Source organism: Microtus ochrogaster, linkage group LG3 (genome assembly GCF_000317375.1).
Source record: "Microtus ochrogaster isolate Prairie Vole_2 linkage group LG3, MicOch1.0, whole genome shotgun sequence".
Lineage (NCBI taxonomy): Eukaryota > Metazoa > Chordata > Mammalia > Rodentia > Cricetidae > Microtus > Microtus ochrogaster.
This window is the reverse complement of record NC_022029.1, coordinates 25,028,702-25,049,980: the sequence shown is the minus strand read 5'-3', so window position 1 is coordinate 25,049,980 and position 21,279 is coordinate 25,028,702. Positions and strand designations below refer to the sequence as shown.

Below are 21,279 nucleotides of genomic sequence, written 5' to 3'. Positions count from 1 at the left end.
TACAGGTGTGCACTACACCTAGCACAGTTGTCCTAAATGTAAGTTCATCGATCTCTACCTCAAGTCCAGACCCAAAAGGTGACATTTACTCTCATGATCCAGCCAAGACACCAGAACTGAGTGTCACAAGAAAACCAATTTTCATTTATTTCTCACATTTCCATCAGCAGCTTACAAGCTTCATTAATAGCCTTATTTACAGCATGCTGTTCTAAATATTCTTTCCCCGCCAATCAAGCGCACTCTCCCTGGGCACAAGGCAAGGGACAACTGCAGACACTCAATCTGAAGGCGTGAGCCAGCCTCTGAGATGCCGCCATCCTAAGGATGAAAGCAGGGGCTGGGCAGGCGAGGGCCTTGGGAATCCTTTGCTGGAATAAGTCCTGCAGGTGTCACTTGTATCAAGTCCCCTGCAGAAGGTTCCTTGGTCTCTTTAAGCCTCTTGCTTTCATCTGCCAAGTCGGAGGGTCAAAGAACACGTCTGCATTTAAATGTCCTCAAACAGTGGTCAGAAGGAGCTGCCCCTCTAAAGCTGCCTGCACCTGTTCTGACATCAAATGGCCTAGGCCTGGGACATAGCTGGCTCTTAAGAGTCTAAGCTTACTTAGCTTCAGGTCACAAGAAATTCATGGAGAGTAAGGTCTGTTGTGTGCACTGCGCAGCCAACCACCACTCCTCATTCTGCCTGCTTGCTAACCTCCTCCCGTGCCCCCTGGCACTGGCTGAGTAAAGACACATACATAGCATTCATCCACATGGGTGTGTACTTTTCTCAGATTAGAAACACGGAATTTTCCTCTCATCCAGGTCTCCAAACACAGGGAAGGAAGGGAAGACACCAAAGAAGGATCTACCGAATAGAAGGAGCAGTAGACTCATCTTCCTCTGCTCTCTCTGTTCTGTAAAGCAAAGCTGTGGCTGCTGCAGGTCACATAGGACAGCTCCAGGAGGGGGAAGCGGAAGGCTAACCAGAGGGGGCCTTGGGTTATTTTCAGGCTTTCCTTTGGTGTCCCTCGTCCCAGATGTGAAGCCAGAGAAGTCACAGCTGCAAATACCAGCAGAGCAAACCTAGAAGCACTTAAGGAAACCTATATGTACCCTACAAAATGCACATTAAAGCAAGTCAGGAAACTACCTGTCATATTCACCTGGCTGGTGGAAGACCCCCTATCCATCTAGGTGGAGTCCAATATGTGAGACTCTAGATAATTATTAACTCAAATGGCTCACGAACCTCAGTCTAGGACATGGAAACCTAGGCACCTAGGAAGATCTGGATGAGAAAGCCTTCAGAATCCATGGGTCCTTGGGATTGTCAGGCTTAAACCAAGGACAGTCCCCAAGAGGAACAGTGTTTGGGTAAGAAGCAGTAATCAGGCTATGAGAAGACAAAGTGGAAGAAGCTGAGCTGAAGACCGCACACGTCAGGTCTCAATTCTGTGACATTCAGAAAAGACAAAGCTGAGCAAATAGTGACAAGGTAAGAAGACAGGTGGTTACCAGAGGAGCAAGAAGAGAATAGGGAAAATTGGTTGAACACTGCATCTTTAGGGCAGTGGAGGCCCCTAAAGGGCACTATAGTACAGAGCCCCATCACTTTGCATCTTATCTGGACCACAGGATCCAAGGCGAGCCTCGTGTACTGTGGACTTTGGGGACGCAATGCAATGTGCATGGCTAACAACATGAGGCTGTCAAGGATGCTGCTCAGGGGACGGGAGGTATCAGTTAGTTCAGGTTCCTGCTATTCTAGAGAGCATTTCAGGACCTGCTAGGAAGTGCTCTACAATTACAGTAGAGTTGCGTCCTTTTGACTTTTATTTTCAACAGTGTTTCACTAAGTTATCCATTCTGACCTTGAACACACACTATAGTCAAGAAAGCCTTAAATTGCAATCCTCCTGCCTCAGCATCCTGATTAGCTGGAATTATAGGCTTATGCTGTTTAAAGTCTATTTTTTTTTCATGAAAATCTTTGAGGTGAGAAAATATGGGGTAGTAGGGTGGAAGAAAAATAACAAAACAAAAAATTGTTTCAAAAATGCCATAATGAAATCTATAATTTATATGCTAATTAAAAATGAGTTGGGTGGGTAGGGAGGTGGAGAAGGATCTGGAAAGAATGGGGAGGGAGTGAATATGATCAAAACATGTAAAATCCTCAATGAATAATTAAAACATAAAAAAGAAAGCAAGAAGAAAAACAGCAAAACCTATGGGCTCTGTGCAAGCCCATACAAAAAGATGAAAAATAGGTGATGTGGCAGGAGAAATACTTGCAAACCACATCTAGTTCTGGGGAAAGAGACCTAAAAGTCATAGGAAACATTCCTCTGAATGCTGACTTAGAACTTTAGGCAACACTGTGTCTCTTGACAGGAGGGACTGTGTGTGAGAGCCTGAGGGACTCCTGTGTGGACACTAGGCAGGAGTATCACAAGGGTCTGTGCTTTGCCCCCTTGACAGAAAGAAGCACTGATGTCCACAGAGGGCAGGCAGCAGGGTGTGGAGATGAGTGAGCGGATGGAAACAGGGAGGCCACCCAAGCCTTCGTTGCTGTCCACACACCCCGTAGACCCGCCCACTCCAGGCCTCCCCCAGGGCTCAGCTAATGATTATAAATGGCAAAGGATCTCCAATTTAATTGCAGAAGGTAATGATGCAGGGAGCATAAGATTAGATTCACCACAGAAGGCAATATCCTCAAACAATGGAAAAGGAGAAGCCTGTATGAGGAGGCTGCAATCGATGGGAAGGTTTCTGTATTAAATACCACGGCGCTGGGTCACAAAGGGATATTGACAGAACTGCTGACAGCAGATAAAAAAGGGGGAGAGAAAACTAAATTGGTCTCTGCAGAAAATAAGTTACAGATTAATCACCCCACCATGAAACGCTTTAGCGAGGACTTGGGGTGTGAAGATGTGTTCACCATCTGACCACAGCACAGGACAGCCAAGGGCAAGCAGGACCTCCTGAGCTAAGACGTGTCCCCTGGGCCTCTGCTGGGCATAGTCCCAGCTCAGGGACACCAAGAGTGCCAGGAAGGCTGTACTAGCTCTTCCCCAGGGGTATCCCAAGCCTACCTGATGTGCAGGGGAGGAGTATTTCCCTTCTCTTTCTGAAAGCTTTGACAGCTAAGATACAGCTGAAGGAGGAGCTGGATGGCTGGCCAACTATAACCCGGTCCTACTCCAGATCTGCTAAGGTGGAGGTTAAGAGTGTGTTCCCAGCCTGGACCTGTCAACAGGCGAGTCAAGGCACTACATCCCCTGCCTCAACTTTTACTTTAAAAAGTTCTGTGGATCTGGTATTATCATATAAAATATGGTGATTTTTTAAAAATTGTCTTTTAAAATGACTTTTTCCCTTAAATACCATCAGTGTTCTAGGAAAACAGGCCAACCCAAACTTTACTTGGTAGTATGGCCAGAGTTTTTAAGCTTTAAAAAGTCAGTTAATATTTTAAGAAGTCTAGCATCTATACCTCATATTAATAACCATGCATCATCACTCATGTTTTCTCTTTAACCTAGGGGCATTATTAATATTGTAAAGCACCACGAGGGAAGGAGCTCAGCAAGCATTATGGGAACAAATAAACATAAGACCTCGGCTACTGTGAAGGTGACGATGTGGCCCTGGAGACATGGCACTATACGGTTTCTTCTTCCTATAACTGATACTCTGACAACAAGCATAGTGAAATTATGAATGCCTGTAAACACACATTTTACAAAAGAAAGATTTAAGGAATAAAACATGAAAAATACACACAATACTTAGCTTACAAAAGGCAAAATACTCAAAATGAGTATCCAAAAACAAACTGACTCCCAAGAAAGTACTTGAATTCATTTTTAAAATTCATGTAAATGCAGGGGAAGCTAGCCAGCAATGTGGAATCAAGCCTGCATAAGTGTTCCCTCCTCAAGTGTGGCTTTAAAAAAGCCTTGTGAAAAGAACACACTTGGACCTGAAGCCATCCTCAGTGAGGCTCAGTCCACTTCACAGTGCTTCCCACTTGAACCCACAAGGCCTAGCACTCAGTTCTCTGCTCTACACCTCCATCCCTGCATCATTCCTATGAGATAATTAATTTCAAAATTCCAGATGTGTGGATGAGGAAGTGTATTCTGAATTCAACCCAAAAGGTCCAATTCCAAAGACCACCCAGTGAGACCTTTGTCCTTCTTACTCACCACAGCCTGGCTTGAGCTCGCCTGGAGGTCCCACAGCAGGATGTGGCTGTCAGCCAGAGAAATGACCTTCTTCCCATCCCCCATGGGCTCCCACACGACGCTAAAGAAAGACAAATGCCAAATATTAATGTGACCAATGGGGACCCCCGAGCCTGTAGCCACAGCTTTTACACAGACCTTTCATACTTCAGCAAGCTCGTTCCTAGCCCAAAGCCTCTAGTGTTTCTTAACACTGGCTTCTAATGACACATGTCTGAGCCACTACCATTGTCTCAGTGTCCCCAGAGTCACATGTCAAAGCTGTGACCACCAGCATGATGGACATATTGGGTGGGAGAAGATAATGAAGGTAGGCTCTCTGGATGGGACCTGAATGCCTGAAGAGGAGAGAGCAGAGTTTGCAGCCCTGTCTCTCTGCCATGTGAGGACAGCAAGAAGGCAGCCATATAAATAAGCCTGGAAAACAAATCTCATCAAGAACTAAACCAGCCAGTACCGGGGTGTCAGTCTTCTAAGTCACAAGTCACAAGAGCACCCCAGGCTGACTCAGGTACTCATATGACACAGCTCACCACTCGCTAAGGAGCACACAGCTGGCATACAGGAGTAGGTAGCTTAGGCAGTTGCAGAAGGCACCGGGAGATGTATTGTCTTCGGTGCAGAGGTGAGAAGGACAGAGCTGAGAGCTGCACCCATACTCCAGGCTCTCGACAGGCCACCTGTGACAGGAGCTACTTTCCCGTCTGAGCCAATCACAGCCGCTTCCCACTGTTGCAGCCCAACTACTCTAACCATGGATCTGAAGGGTTAACAAAAAGCAAATGTCTTAGAGAGCTGGGATGGATATTATCAAGGTACACGGTGAATGAGGGCTCCCTTTTCCCAACATCCTCTCCAGTATCTGTTGTACGTTGTTTCGTTGATATCTGCCATTCTGTCTAGAGTAAGAATCTCAAAGTTGCTTTGATTTGCAGTTCCCTAACTGCTGGGGACAATGAACTTTTTTTTGTTTTTAGATGTTTCTTAGACATTTTTACTTCTTTTGAGAACCTTCTGTTCAGATCTGTAGCATATTTTTTATTGCAGAAAAAAAAGGAGAGACAGACAGACAGACAGACAGACAGACAGACTTGAATGTGAAACCTGAAACACTCAAAATGCTAGAAGAAAACATAGGCTACAGACACAGGTACAGGAAAGAACTTTCTGAATAGAATTCCATTTGCCTGGGAATTGAGGCCAATAACTAACAAGTGGAACTTCATAAAACCCCAAAGAGTCTACACAACAATCAGTAGAGAAGATGTTGAAGAGGGAGCCCACAGGATGGAAGAAACTCTTAGCCAGTTGTATATCTGACAGAGGATGAATATCCATAACATATGAAGGACTCAAAAGACAGTGTCAAAAAAATAAAGAAAGAAAGAAAACAAGACGAGATAAAAAAAAAAAAGAAATGAATCATTAAGGGAGACTGGGATCTAAACAGAAAGTTGTCAAAACAAGGGGGAAATGCTAATAAATATCCAAAAAAAAAAAAAGTAAGAAAGAAAAGCTCATCATCCCTAGCAACTGCAAATTAAAGGGCCTTAGAGACTCCATATGACCCCATCAAAATAGAAAGAGCAACAACAAATGCTGGAGAAAGGGGAACCTTATTCACTGTAAGTGTGAACAGGCTGGTCCAGCCACTCTGGAAATCAGTGTGGAGAGCCTTCAAAAGGCTAAAAATAATCTGCCATGTGACCCGGCTGCACCAGTCCCCAGCACATGGCCAAAGGACTCAGCAACCTACTCTACAGTAATTCCTCAGCCGTGCCCTTCGCCGTCTATTCACAACAGCCACAAAGTGGAAACAACCAGGATGTCTTTCACCTGACGAACAGATAATGAAAATGTGGTACTATACAAATTAAAGAAAAATGGAACCATAAACTGCGAGTAAATGGATGGAACAAGAGAAGATCATATTGGGTGAGAAAGTCCAGGCAACAAAGGGAACTCTAGTTCTGTGTCCTTGTCCAGGAACGGCTTTGGTAAGGCCTATCTGACACTAGAGCCAGTGCCTCACAGAAGTCAAGGTTGTGGTTTCTGGGGACCCAACTCTAATCTGGGATTCCTCTCTGTATGCTGTGAATATGTTTTATTAGCATTGGTTAATAAAGAAGCTACTTTGGCCTATGGTGGGGCAGAATAGAGCTAGGCAGAAAGACTAAATTGAATGTAGGGAGAAAGAAGGCCGAGTCAGAGAGAGAAACCACGTAGTTGCCTAAAAAGAAAGACTACCAGTAGCCTTGTGATGATACATAGATTAATAGAAATGGGTTAATTTAAGATGTAAGAGCTAGTTAATAAGAAGCCTGAGCTAATAGGCCAAACCGTGTTGCAATTACAATAGTTTCTGTGTGATTATTTGGGTCTGGGCAGCCAGGAAACCAATGTGCTGTCAAGGCCTATACTACTCTTCTCCCCTGGGCTGTGGTTATCAATCCTATGGCAGTGTTGAAGATACTCCATGTTCTTTTTTTTTTTTTTTTAATTTTTTGAGACAGGGTTTCTCTGTGTAGCTTTGGAGACTGTTGTCCTGGAACTCACTTTGTAGACCAGGCTGGCCTCAAACTCACAGGGATTCACCTGCCTCTGCCTGGTGCTGGGATTAAAGGCACCACTGCCTAGCCAATACCTCATGTTCTCTTTGTCAACATTGTCTTACTTGGTTCTCAGCTGATCCTGGCCATTTCATGCCCCCTCCCATTTTGTTTGTTTGGTTTTTCTGTTTGTTTGGGGAGAGGCTGGGATATTTGTTGTTGTTGTTGTTTTGTTTTGTTTTTTTAAGACAGGGTTTTTCTGTGATAGCCCTGACTGTCCTGTAATACCCTCTGTAGACCAGGCTGGCCTCAAACTCACAGAGATCCATCTGCCTCAGCCTCCTGAGTGTCAGGATTAAAGGCGTGCACCACCACTGTCCAACTTGCTGCTGTACTTCTTTTTTTTAACCTTTTAAATTTTAATTATGTGTATGTGAAGATATGTGCACATGAATGCAGGTCCCCACAGATCCGCCTGGAGCTGGGATGACAGGCAGCTGTAAGCCACCTGATATAGGTGCTGGGAATTGAACTCAATTCCTCAGGAAGAGCAAGCAGTATGTGCCCTTAACCACTGAGCCATCCCTCCAGACCCCTGCTTATTATGTCTTAATAAAATTACATCAGCTTGCAAGTTTCCAAGGAAAAACAACCAATAGTCCACCCAGATACAACACCTATGAACTACAGCAACAACCATCATGACACAGTAGCTGTCAGGGTAGTAGAGGGATGCATGCTTTGAGGATAACCCAACAGCTCTCTGGTTGGACTTAAGGCCACTCAGCAAGAAGAAAATCACGCCTGGTACAGGAAACCCAGGGCTAGTGAAGTCATGATCTCAGAGGAGAACCTATGACAACTATGTCACCAAACCATAAACGACATTCCGAATATCTATCCTCACACCCACAGGTGAAGTATAGGTCCTACCCTTCTCATCAAAAAGGCTCCTTACAGCAGATGAAGATCATTACAGAAAAACCACAGTGGATGAAAATACAGAAAATAAGTCACCATGAGAGGCCCAGAGATAACTGACAGATCTATCACACAATTCCTGACCTAAGGCTCAGGGAACACCACGGAAAAGGAGCAGAAAGATTCTAAGAGCCAGAGGAACAGAAAGTTTGCTGTCAGATTTCGTCTCCTAGATACACCTGTGAAGCTACACCCACGATGCCTCAGCAGTGTGGGTGAGCCTTGATGTTTATAGGCTGGCTTCTCTTCCATTGGAGTTGTTTCCTATCTATGGAGACACAAGCAGGAAGCTTCTTTCTGTTGCCATGCCTTTTCTGCCACAGCAAACTGCATCCCCTCAGACCATGAGCCCAAACGCAGCCTTCCTCCCTTCAGTTGCTTCTGTCAGACGTGGTCACAGCAGTGAGTAGTCACCTGCCCACAAAGAACCAGCTGAGGCATATCTCAGGCCATCCTAACTCCATACTCACAGGACCTGGTAAGCAGGACATCAATCCAGCTAACACAAGCCTGCAGCGGCACCTTTCCCCTGACCAGCACGAGACACACACTGCTCCACCCTGCCCGCTCATCTGTAGATCTGTCTGTCTCTAAGGAAAAACTCACATTTCCCAGTATTTTGAACAGGGGAATGGATAAAATTATTTTCAAGTTGCTGTAGAAGTAACCTTTATATCCAAAAAGGAGAAATATATTCTAATTTGAAAAGAAGCCTCAGGAGCTTAAGGCTCACAGCGGGCAGCATTCATTTACTTTAGAAAATAGCCTGGTTTTGAGTTTTTACAGCTGAGCACTTACAAAAGCTTCCTGTCCCAGACACAAAGTCCCTGTTACTTATGTTCTGAAGGTTACAAAGAATATAAAACCTAAAGACAGTGGCTATATAGCCTAGAAGGAGCAGGCAGGCCAGACACAGTGTTCACCAAACCCAGAGAGGCTCATCCTTGTTCTAGGACCCCAGGAGCTGGACAGGTACATGATGGCATCACAGGCTGGCCCTTCATCTCACTAAATGTTCACTAGAGAAGCACACAGACAATGCTAGGTGGCATCTAGAAAGTCATGAGACTGCCTGCTTGTAGACAGGAAGTTCCCTGAAATAGAGCTCTGTGCCTCTAGTGTCCTTCAGGTGACAGTCAGCAAGACAAAATGGAAAGGGTCAAGAGGGGGAAATTCCTTGGCACCAATCAGAAGCACGCCAGCATCTTACATGCCCTTCCGATATGAGGTAGGAGCATCATCGCTCTTCATTGGCCCAGAACTGACCCTGGGAAGGGCAAGTCAGGTACAGGGGACCATAGTCCACACATGGGAGGGGGTGCCTCCTCTCATTGCCTCTCCTGCAGAGAGCAGTGAGCTGCCCTCACCAGACACACAGGACCAACCCTTACCTTTCAGAGTAGCAGGTGCACCTATGCCCCCCCCCACACACACACACACAGACACTGTTCAAAGCTGAATGTCTGCATTCCTGGTCAAACGCCAATTCCCACAGCCTGGAAAAGCACCACACAGGAGATATGTCCAGTACATTTATGATGCACAGCGGAGAAATGAGTAGAGACCCCACATATCAGGTACAGCTCACAGGGGAGAAGCCTATTTACAGGCTGCTCCCTAAGAGTACAGGCGCCTCCTCAGGAAGAGGTCCACTGGGGAAGTAACTCTTGTAACTGGTGGAAGCAGGTTAAGTAAAACCCTGCAGGCCCTTGATAGACACAGACTCTTAGGCCCCTCTGTCCTTAGCCTCCAAATGTGTCTGCTCCCATTCCGAGTGGTAACCTACAGGGCAGCCTTGTGCTAAAGTCAGAGCTCACGCAGGCAGCTTGCATGCCTTGCCCCAACTGCATTATTAGGCAGTGTTGTTTTTTCACCTGGAATTCCGAGGGCACCAGTCACAGTGCTCTGCCATACCGCGCTCTCTGCCATACCATGGTTCTATCAGCAGTGTTATCTGTGGTGTTGATGCTCTTTGTGGGAACACAAGTTTGGGAGCTCTTAAACTCCAAAGGCAAAACTAAAGTTATTGAATTTTATCTTTTCAGGACTTTAGCTTATCATATTTATGGAACTATATTGCCCAGCCAATTTTAGTTCAATGCAGCTCTCAACAGGAAGCCTGCTACAATAACACCGCAGCACCTGCCACATGACAGGCACTGATTATCACCACTGCCTTATGTAATATACTGCCACATACCAGACACTGCATGTCACCGCCTGTCTCAAACCAAGCACTGCATGTCACATCACCTGCCACATGCTGGGTTCTTCATGTGCTCTCTTTTCTTAATGCCACCACACATGTAATGCAGATACTTACCACACACTTAATGCAAATACTTAACCATTACATACTTACTGCAGATATTCAATACCACAAACTTACTGCAGACACTCTATAGTACACACTCACTGCAGACACTCAACAGTACACACTCACTGCAGACACTCAACAGTACACACTCACTGCAGACACTCAACAGTACACACTGCAGACACTCTATAGTACACACTTACACTCAACAGTACACACATACTGCAGACACTCTATAGTACACACTCACTGCAGACACTCAACAGTACACACTCACTGCAGACACTCACTACTGAACACTTACTGCAGACACTCTATAGTACATACTCACTGCAGACACTCAATAGTACACACTCACTGCAGACACTCTACAGTACACACTCACTGCAGATACTCTACAGTACACACTCACTGCAGACACTCACTACTGAACACTTACTGCAGACACTCTATAGTACATACTCACTGCAGACACTCTATAGTACATACTCACTGCAGATACTCTACAGTACACACTCACTGCAGACACTCACTACTGAACACTTACTGCAGACACTCTATAGTACATACTCACTGCAGACGCTCTCCACTCCACACCATGCAGACACATCACTGCATGCTTCATGAAGGTGCTCATCACTATAAAGTTAACATGGATACTCATCACTACAGAATACCCTCTTAGAAGTACTTTTGCTGCACCCCATAAATTTTGTTGTATGTGATTCTGTTGGGCCCGTAACTTCCTAAGCCTAACTCGAATTTGGAGACCTGTCTCTGGCTACCCAACTTATGCCGGCCTCTGGCCAGCCACCACTAGCATGGAAGAATATTATTGGCCCTTGTTCTTTACTCCACCTCAACCCATCCCAAGCTTCTCCACCCCCATCACAACCCTATATGAGTTCCTGCCTGATACCATTAAATGAGTTCCTGCTTTGACAGACTCTGGACTCAGTGGGTGTGTTTCTTCCCAGTGCCCAGGGGAGAGGGCTGAGTCAAAACTTACCATTCCATTCAGCCCCAGGGAAGAGTCCTGTGGTTCCAGCTCTGCCCATCCCCCTGCTCTTTCTGCCAGAGAACCCGGCATGATTCCACCGTCATTTGTCTAGAAATATTTATTTCCCTTAAAAGTTCACCTTTTCTGTTATCTTAAGCCTGGTGGCTGGAACCCACCTGGAGCATGCGCTCTCTCCCTCTTTCTCTCTCCCTCTCCCTGTCTCTCTCATCTTGCTGCCTTCAGGGCTTAGCACCCAGACATGCTGTGTGTTTGGGCACTGGCTTTCCTGCTCTTCACAGCTCAGCTGACCATCCCTACTGTTCCCAGGTGCCCCCTGCCAGCACTGTCCTCTCTCCTTTTCAGTAGTTCGGAAAACATAACCACCCACATCTAACAAATCTTGTTAACAAAATAATAACCAGTGCTCAGTGGGTACTAACGGACCTTCCTCTGGGCATTAAGTTCAGGGTGGCACCAGCTTTTGCGACACTTTGTTGAACATTGGTGTTAATTAATTCTTCACACACAAAGTTAAAGGCCCAAGTCAAAAGATGTGAATTTAGAAAGGTTGGCATCCCTCAGATTCTCCCCACCTAAGATGATACTCTGTTCAGGACACATGCTCTCTAGGCCATCTCTAACATGCAGGGTACAAATAACACAATCACAGAGGTTCCCTGGAGGATTGTCACCAGCCATTGGCATCATTGGGCAACCTTTGTTCCTTCTTAAAATATATCTTCGACAACCTCCTAGGTCCAATAAATACACTTCTATCCAGAGGCTCCACTGAAGTCAGTATACAAATTTCTGTAATTTTTAATATTTTTAAATTTTTATTATATCTGTATGGGTGTTTTGCCTACATGTATGTCTGTGTACCACTTGAGTGCCTGATAATCAGAAGCCAGAAACGAGCATCAGATTCCCTGGAACTAGAGTTACAGGTGGTTGTGAGCCACCAGGTGGGTATTGGGAATCAAACCCAGGTCCTCTGCAAGAACAGTAAATATTCTTAACCACTGATTCATCTCTCCAGTTCCAGGATTTCTGTGACTTTAAAATCTGGTTACTACTACATGATGGTTCTGGGATTTTTTCAATTGTTCACACAACTGATTCATGAGAAAGCAGTAGGTATCTGGAAGATAAACTTTTTAGCACATGCTGAAGGCCAGTTCTTGGGATTGCAATTTCCAGTTTGACAAATGTGGCTGCAGCTCTCCCCACAAAGGTGTATTTCCATTTTCGGTCATAAACATGACCCTGGCCACTGTGTTAAGAACTCCCAATTCCCCTAAAAGTTTATTTGTTGTTTTGATTTGCATTTCCTTGACAATGAGGTGTTTGTACATCCTGAAAACCATGAGGGGCTGCTTGCAGTTGTCCTGTGACCTTGTTCTTTATGACCCATCTCTAAAAGGCAGCCTTCACAGAAGCATTGCTGACGTGTGAGGACTCATTCTTTATCAGTGTTTCACTGGAATAAATTTTCAGTGAGCAGAGGCCTGAGAGGGTGAAGAATTACAGGACCAGAGAATCACTAGTCTTTCTTTTAGAACGCAATCAAATCTATTCGACTGGAAAATAAACTGTAACAATACTCACGACATTAAGTAAAATCCACAGTTTGTTCAGCAAAAATTAGAAAACCTCAAAGTCAGAAGTCACTGCATCAAATAGCCTGAGCTGGTGTCATCAAGCCTCCCCCATGAGGGCTGGATGGTGAACAACACCATGAGCAGTGTGGCTTCTGGACCAGCAGAGCTCTCCCTGATGTATAAAAGCACTTACAGGAGATGCAGGCCAAACTTTGGCAGGCACAATGTAATAAAACTTTATTTACGGGAGGGCCCCAGTGAGTGGGAGGCGAATGCTGGCTGCATCATTGCCAGAGCAAAGAGATTAGCAGGACCACAGGGCTCTTCATTGGCTCATGTGACTCAGCATGAATACCCAAAGTCACCCACTTAATGTCCCTTCATGCTGCCACTCTGTCCCAAACATGTGGGCACCCTCCTCATCACTGACCTTGTTGCTATCTTTAGAACAGGCACGGAGCCCTCAGAATGGTGGCAACACTTCCTGTTCCACTCAGGACAACCACTGGGAGGAGAGAGCACACCACGGTCTTGGTGTCCGGCCACACTGACACTCTTCTGATTAGACACAGAATACCCACCTACGAGTTCAGAGGAAATCAAAATGGCCCCGGCTTTCACCAAGACAGCCCAGGGAAGGTCGGCCGGCACCCTGACATGGGAGAGACAGAATGCCCACCCTGTTCATCCCATGTCCTCAGATTCTAAATACAAGCACAGTCTCCAACCCTGTCTGACGAGCATCTGCATTCACAGCCCCGCAGCTCCCGGATGCCAAGAAAGCCTCTTCTCACACCCTGCCCTTGACTCACAGCACCCTCACTTCCAAAAAAAGGACAAAAGGCCACCTCCCCTGGGTGAAGACCCACACATCTCTAGTCAAAAGTCATGTGTTGGAGGAGAGAGTGCAGGTCATGGGATTTAGCAGGCCACAGGTGGAAAATACTCATAGGGGAAAAAAAGCTTTCTTTTCCCAAAACACTGAGTGAGGAATTTCAATGACATCATTTTTTTTTATGAAACTGAAAGTCACAAATGATTTCCATTAGCAAGTTAAAGGCTGAGATGCAAACCTGCAAGAAAAAAAAATCCCCCGAAAGAGTACACTGAGAACAGAGGATAACATCAGCATGGTGGTGCACACCTTTAACCCAGCACTCAGGAGGTAAAGGGCAGGAAGATCGTTGTGAGTTTTAAGCCAGCCTGGGCTATACAGTAGGCTCTAGGTCAGAAGGTCAGCCTAGTCTGCATAGTGGTGAGCTGCTGGTCAGCCTGAGTTCCAGGTCAGCCAGAGCTACCCTGTGAGACAATGCCTTTAAAATACACACATATTTTGCCTGGTTGGTGACCATGTACCTACTACTGATGCCAGAAGCCTTTAACTGCAGCCTCTTGGGAAGCTAAGGCAGGAGGGCCATGAGTTCAAGGTCTGCTTGAGCAAGGCTGGGATCTGGCTCAGTGGTACAGTACCTGGCTGACATGTGTTCTCTTCCCTATACAGAGTCAGGGAATTGAGCAAGGGATTACACATGGCATCAGCTCAGTGCTTCAGCTTTGGCTCTTTCTTCCTGTGCTGATGGTAGCAGCAGCAACTCTTGGTCACCAGAGGCATCCTTTGAAAACTCACATGCACCAACAACCAAGGAACACTGTGCCTTTCTGGAACCTCAAAGGTAGCTGCAATGGACTGAGCTCTTAGGTTCTCACCTTCAACTATCTGACTTTCCTGTTCAGAGCCCACCACCGGGAAACCCTTGAGGTCCCTCAACTGATGTCCTCAGGTAGGGCTCAAAGCCGACTGGTTGTGTCAGCTCCAGACATGGCAAAGTTGAACAAGTTTCCTGATGACTGCAGAGTTTTAGGGTGTGGATCATAGCAAGATAAGGAAACTGACAGAAAAGTAACATGAATTCTTCCTCCAGGCAATCACTCCTTACCCATAAGAACGAGGACTAAATGTTGACAGTACTAGGGTTTTGCCTCAATGTACAGGGCTTGAGATGAAGGGCACCTCTCCTAACCATGACCCACGGCTGCCTCCTGTGCACTACAGGAAGGCTGGGGTCTCAACACCACCTGCTCACCAGGAACCTTATGTTAAAGCCCAGCAGAGGCAGGTGTGCCTTGTAATCAGGGCCAAGTGACACTTAAGACACTGTCAGTGTTCCAGCCATTTCTACCCAGAGTGTTAGCTGAGGAGGAATCACCACAGCCATGGCAACCATCAACTCAGGGACTGGGGTCCTGGACTAACCAGAAAAGAGAAAGGGAGGGAGCACCAGCATCCATCTCTGCTTCCTGACCCACATTCCTGACACCACAGCTGCAAACTGTTCTTGTCGTGCCTTCCCTGACCACACTCTCAGATGAAGAGCCAAAACAAACCCTTCCTTCCCTAGGTTTCTGCCGTCAGATATTTTAGCCAGTTACTACAACTCCATTTATAGAAACACACCATAGAGACTGATTCTAAGGGAAATCAGCAGAGTCCAGACACTTAGCTCTTGGCTCTGAAAAGTACAGACACTTAGCTATGTTCTGCTCTCCTGTGCATCTGGAGTCCTGGAACAGAGTGACCTTCACAGCACTTGGCTTAAGATCTCTAGAGGGTAGTCATCCACCCTAAGTCATATAGGTGCCAACCCATGGTCCCAGGTGCCCCAGGGTTATACTGACTGTGCCACTATTGGCTCACTAGTTAATCTTTTAAATGAGAGTTGGAGGAAGCAACCAACCAGCAAGATTAAGGAAGTTCCTGGATGTTTCCTTCTAGGACAAGTCCAAAGTAGGCTTAAAGACCAGGGAGGAGAGATCAGGGATGTTGTAAGAAGAAATGACATGAAAACCACCAGCGACCATACACAAGATCCACCTCATCCAAGCCAAGGATAGAGCAGCTTCCTGTTACCACTATCACAGCCCCAGCCCCTAAAAACTAAGCCATTTTGAAGTCGGGCTTCTTGGAATCTCTGACAGTAGACTCCCAGAAAACCCTGTCATCATTGTGAGAGACTTCAACATTGTAAGAACTTTTGCCAGCTCACCATTAGAATTTATAGGCAAAGCAAACACAGCACCACACAGGTGACACATAGAATGTAAACAAAGGAAAGCTGCCATCAGACAAGTATAGGCAGGGCAACCAGACTAGGAGAATTCTGGGAAGAGAAAGAGCAGAGTCAGTCACCAGCCAGATGCAGAGAAAGGAAGATGAGAATGCCTTACTGATAAAAGGTACCAAGCCACATGGCTAAACACAGACAAGAATTATGGGTTAATTTAAGTTGTAAGAGCTAATTAATAATAAGCCTGAACTAATAGGCCAAACAGTTTATAATTACTATAAGCCTCTATGTGTTTCTTTGGGACTGAATGGCTGTAGAACCAGGAGGGACAGAAACTTCTGTCTAAAGACAAGACATGTTCCAAGTGTAAACCGAAACCCTGAGTCCCTTCCTTCAGAAAACCTTGATTCCTACAATTCACATGCAGAAGGCAGACACCTCATGGAGAACACACCCTGCTCCCACAAGCTTTCCTTCTGCTGTGGTCACTGCATGGGACTTCACTGGGAGGATGTGTAAATGAGGAGTGGTTCCTCCATGATCCCCAGTGACTGCATGACCCCAGAGTGGGCCCTTCCAGACACACCCCTGTTGATGAGCCCTAACTCTTACTTTCCAGTTGTCTTTTACACTATGGCATGCACTCACAAAAGACATAGGCAGAATGGATTTTAGCTCCTTGCAGGCAGCATGGAGCTGCAACCTTGGGCAAGGCTACCAGAGCCTCTACATAGCTGCACCACCAATGATCTTTACCCATAGCCATTGCCTCTGTTGCTGTTTTATAGGTAACCTCCCTCAGGTCATCACTGTTTATGACTGCTGTAGTCCACAAAAGACAATAAAAAGGAAAATTCCATCTTCTTGTGTATCATCACCATGAAACAGTACTATAAATAGGGAAACAGCCTATGGTTCCTGCCGTCCTTTCCACTCCAGAAGAAGTTTTATTATTTTCTGTTCATAAAAATCATCCACTTGTTATCACATTCTACCAAAGAATGAGGACATAAACAATATTAAAAAGTCAAGAATTCAATACAGCATGGCCAGCAGGAGTGTGCTCTGCCCCTATAGAACCATGGTGCAAAAAGCACAAACAGGGTTGACTGCGCATGAACCCCATAACATTACAGCTGAGGTCCTTTGAGAACATCAACAAGGGCCACAGGAGCAGGGATGATGGCTCTAATTCATCAGGTTTCATGTTCAAACAAAAAAGACACTGCTGTAGGAATTCCTACCGCCAGTAGCCTTTAAGTTACCTGCCCACTTGGGCGTGGCCTCTTATACTATTTATGCAGATATAAAACACGTGTCCAGCCTCTTTGCTGTTCTCTGTTCCAGCAGAGAATATTGATTTGTGAGTCTACCCCTAAATAAATAACCTCTATTATTCTCAAGTTATTCTGAGTTAGTGTGGGATTTCTTTTAAGCATCCTTCTTCATCTGGTGCCCAACGTGGGACTCGAACCCATGACCCTGAGATTGAGAGTCTCATGTTCTACCGACTGAGCTAGCCAGGTGGCCAGGACAAACAAGCAGCCTGCCTCCTACAAGACACTTTCTTTTAAGCATGCGAACCCAAAACTAATGGTTCTCCATTAGCACCTAGGGAAGGGACAGTGCCATGGCCACCAGGAAACTCTCAAAGCAACCCCAACACAACTGAAATCTGCAATCACCATGCATGCCCCTCCTCTCTTCCCTTGATTGTCAAGAAAGAGAAGTGAAAGGGTTGAACAGCTAATAAGGGGATGGAATAGTCCATGCAGGTCCCACTGCAGGAGAAGTGGTAGCCACAGCTGCCAGGTTTTCCACGTTACTTACTGAGTAGGGAAAGGCAAAAAAATATGTCTATTCAAGACAACACTTTTAAAAATAATATTTCATAATAAATTCAATGTAATAAACTCTTTCCTTGGATCACAGAACAGTGTTCCCACAGCACACAGACCTGGTTAATAAACCTCACACAAGTGCTATAAAGACTGAAAAAGCAGTTTTGGGAGCCACATGAGAAAGTCAACAAGCCTTTTTGATCTGTCTGCAGAGGTGCAGGGTCTTTATGCTGTGACATGAGGAACACTTCCAGTGACAGAGTTGTGTTGATATGCTGCCTGGGAACTCTCTGACAGGTGAGCATGTAACTTTTGACACCAGGTGACTTGGTTATTAAAAGTCTGTTTATTCTGACATCTCACTGGGACAAACTTATGGCTCCATCAACCAAAAAAAAATCCACTTGTAGGCAGACAGAAAGCCAAGGGCAAACACAGCCTGGAGGTGAGGGGAAGGTGGTTTTGTCAGACATTTTCTTCCCTTCTGGAGTGTAACATCCAGTTAACAGCTCAAGTAAAACTCCACAGCATAAACGCCCAGCTCAAGAGAGAAACGCCTTCTACCAGCCAAAGATGACCGGAGACTGAGTGTAGCAGGGAAACCCTCTCCCATCAACCATGCGAGAGCAAAGGGGAGCTGTACACTGAGTGTGGGCACACAAACTCTCCACACCGACCCCCAGGTGCACTGCTGCATGGAGTGGAGGAAGGCTGAGGGATGGACAGAGCATGAGGGCTCTGTGCTACAGCCTGTTCTTCAGCTACCTGAGGGCTGAACGAGCAGAGCTGGCTTGGGTCATCTTAATATAGGGAATTCAAAATCTACACCAGCCCTGGAGCCTGCCCTGAGAGTCCCTGCTTCTTTATGAGGCCACGGATGCCCAACACTCCCCTTGCAGGAGTCTACCTAAGATCCAGAGAGAACACAGCAAGCCCAGGGGATGTTCTCCTGCCTTCTAAGGACACACTACACAACTCCAAAGATGCTTGTTCCCAGGTCTCAGCAAGTTCAAAGGTAGCTTTTAAATTACAGTAATTTTGAAATAAAGAACAAACTGATATTGGGATGCCCCCTGATCATCCAGATGAGCGCTTCTGTCTTCTCATCTCTCACCTCCTCAGTGTCAGGAGTGCCAGCTACAGGGAAATATCCTACACACAGGATCACCATACCTTTAGGTTTAAAATTCTTACTGGATCTCAAGCTTCAATAACAGAACTTCAAAACCATTGGTGGCCGCATCAAAGGCAACACGGCCCTAGGAGCTCATCTTCCTGTGTATACAGGAAGACACAGTGGCAAGAGTCACGGGTGAGCTGGACAGAGGGACTTCACCAGACACCAGGTCTGCGGGAGACAGACGCTTGGATTTCTAGATAACAAGACTGACAGACAAAATTCTGACATTTACAAGCTGCCCAGCCTGCAGCACTTGGTGGCAACAGCCGGAATGGACTAGCTTCCTCCTCTCCACAGAGCACAATGTATACTCTCTGTTTCCTCCAATGTTCACACTCAGTTCAGAAAACAACCAATAAAAACATACTCTTAAAACACTTTACATATGTAATGGAAACAAGAACTAAAGTTTGGGGAGAATATGAATCTCTCTTTGATGTGAACAATGACCTATACTTTCTACACTGTATTTCAGACTTCTGTACTGTGACTCTTCCCGGGAAAAACTGTCTGTACACTGCATTTTAATATCTAACTTTTCTAACACTCATCTGGGGCAAGGACAATGACACATTCCTTTGACAGTGGTTACTGAGGAAACACCAGCGGATTTCAGACTGCCCTCTGGCATTCAGAGCTGTCCTTTTCCTGCACAAGGCGCACAGCGCTCTAAAGGACAAGTGTGATATTGGTAAGTAGTTGGGAATCAGCTCATGAGCATCTGCTTATGAACTGCAGTGACACTGGGGTGACTCTTCTAACAACGTGGTCAATCTATCAATTGCGCAGTGATCACTGACTAACCTCTGAAAGCCTCAGGTGCGCTTCCTTCCCTCAAGCAGCTGTGCAGGACTTAGGACAACTATCAACTCACTCCTCACAATATTCACCCTATGCCGATGCCCACTGTTCCTCACATAAACCAAAAGAAGAGAAGGAAAGAGATGCAGGGCCAGGTCTTCTACGCCTGACAAACACTCTGGATCCCCTCCCTCTTCTCTCAACACCACTCCTGCCCTTTACTTCCTAATCACCATCTTGCTACGCACACCAGTCCTCCCAAGTGTCCTGCATGCTCGGCCTAGCTGGCATTTCAGTGTGATATTTACTCTATCTGTATGGGAGGGTGCTTCTTCTTCAGCAGCTGGCTCAGGAAGCAGGGGTCAGTTAGCTGTGCAATTCCAGTCACTCAGAATGCTGCCAGAAAAAAAGCTTGCATGGAGTTGCACGCTTAATACTGACTGATACCTATATGATTCAGATCCTGGATGCAAGAGTTGAGAAGATGCCACAGTGGGCTGCACTTATCCTACACATCTCCAAAGCTTCTGACAGCTAATAAAGCAAGCTCTCCTATGAAGGAGATCTTCATCACTCAAGGGAGTGCTTTACAGGACTACTGCAAGGGGTGCACACAACATGACATGGTGAGTTTTATATTGTTCTGGCATTTCAGCTGTTGGCCAAAGTGCTCACTACCAAGTGGCTGGAGGCCTCTTGATCATCGAAAGGAGATGAGAGGGGCAGAATGACCCTGGTGTGGCCAATCACAAACTCATGGTGATGCTGCTGCATTATAGGACTCTTGGAAAGTCATCACCTCTGTCCTTTCTCACAAGCTGAGATCCAGAAAACCACCCCTTTATTGGGATCCCTAAAGATGATGGGGTACACCAGGTGGGCAGATACCCAATGCTAGAAGCATTCAAGCATGGTGGCCCAGAGTTAATGCATCCACTCCACACTAAAATATCACATAAGCATCAGTCTAGTCGCCAACTGAAGGAGAACTACATGGAACATACAAGGCAGAATTTCAGAGTGATCATCCTTAAGCTGGGGAGATGGTTCAGTGTGTAAGAGCACTGGCTGCTTCTGCAGATGACTCAAACTCTATTCTTAGAACTGCACAGTGGCTCATACCATCTGCAACTCCAGTTTCTGTGAGTCCTCTTCTGCCCTCTTCCTGTGGACACCAGGCACACATGTGGTACAAAGACATATGTGCAGGCAAAATACTCAACACACTAAATCATGAATAATAAGTAAGTAGATATTCCTCGTCTACTCTTAAAGGGTAAAAGTGTGTAATGGACTCAGAAATGTGATGCTGCTGGTCACCTCTTCTGGTCTCGATTCCCACACTAGTGACAAGGTAGAATTCTGCTCATTATACTATGTAGATCCCTGCTATCTGAATGCAGCTGCACACAGTCTGATATTTCACAGTGTGTGACACACTAAAAATGGTCAAAATGGTTCTCTGCCTCCTCCAGGGCAACAGCAAGCCATCTATGAATCTTTTTTTTTTTTTTTTTTGGTTTTTTTTGAGACAGGGTTTCTCTGTGGCTTTGGAGCCTATCCTGGAACTAGCTCTGCAGACCAGACTGGTCTCGAACTCACAGAGATCCACCTCTGTGAGTTGCCTCTGCCTCCCGAGTGCTGGGATTAAAGGCGTGCGCCACCATTGCCCGGCCCACCTATGAATCTTTTTTTTTTTTTTT

General features: G+C 45.9%; 1 protein-coding gene and 1 non-coding gene across 3 annotated transcripts in view; both read right to left on the bottom strand.

The window, feature by feature from the left end:
* Eipr1 (EARP complex and GARP complex interacting protein 1) overlaps positions 1–21,279 on the bottom strand; it is a 112,450-nt gene that overhangs the window by 14,886 nt on the left and 76,285 nt on the right. For both annotated transcript variants that reach the window (XM_005360651.2, XM_026786014.1), the window contains one exon: positions 4,203–4,302. In XM_005360651.2, coding sequence (XP_005360708.1) covers positions 4,203–4,302 — 100 coding nt within the window. The remainder of the gene's footprint in view (positions 1–4,202; positions 4,303–21,279) is intronic.
* Trnae-cuc lies at positions 17,208–17,280 on the bottom strand. The gene has a single exon. It is a non-coding gene; the product is annotated as a tRNA-Glu (tRNA).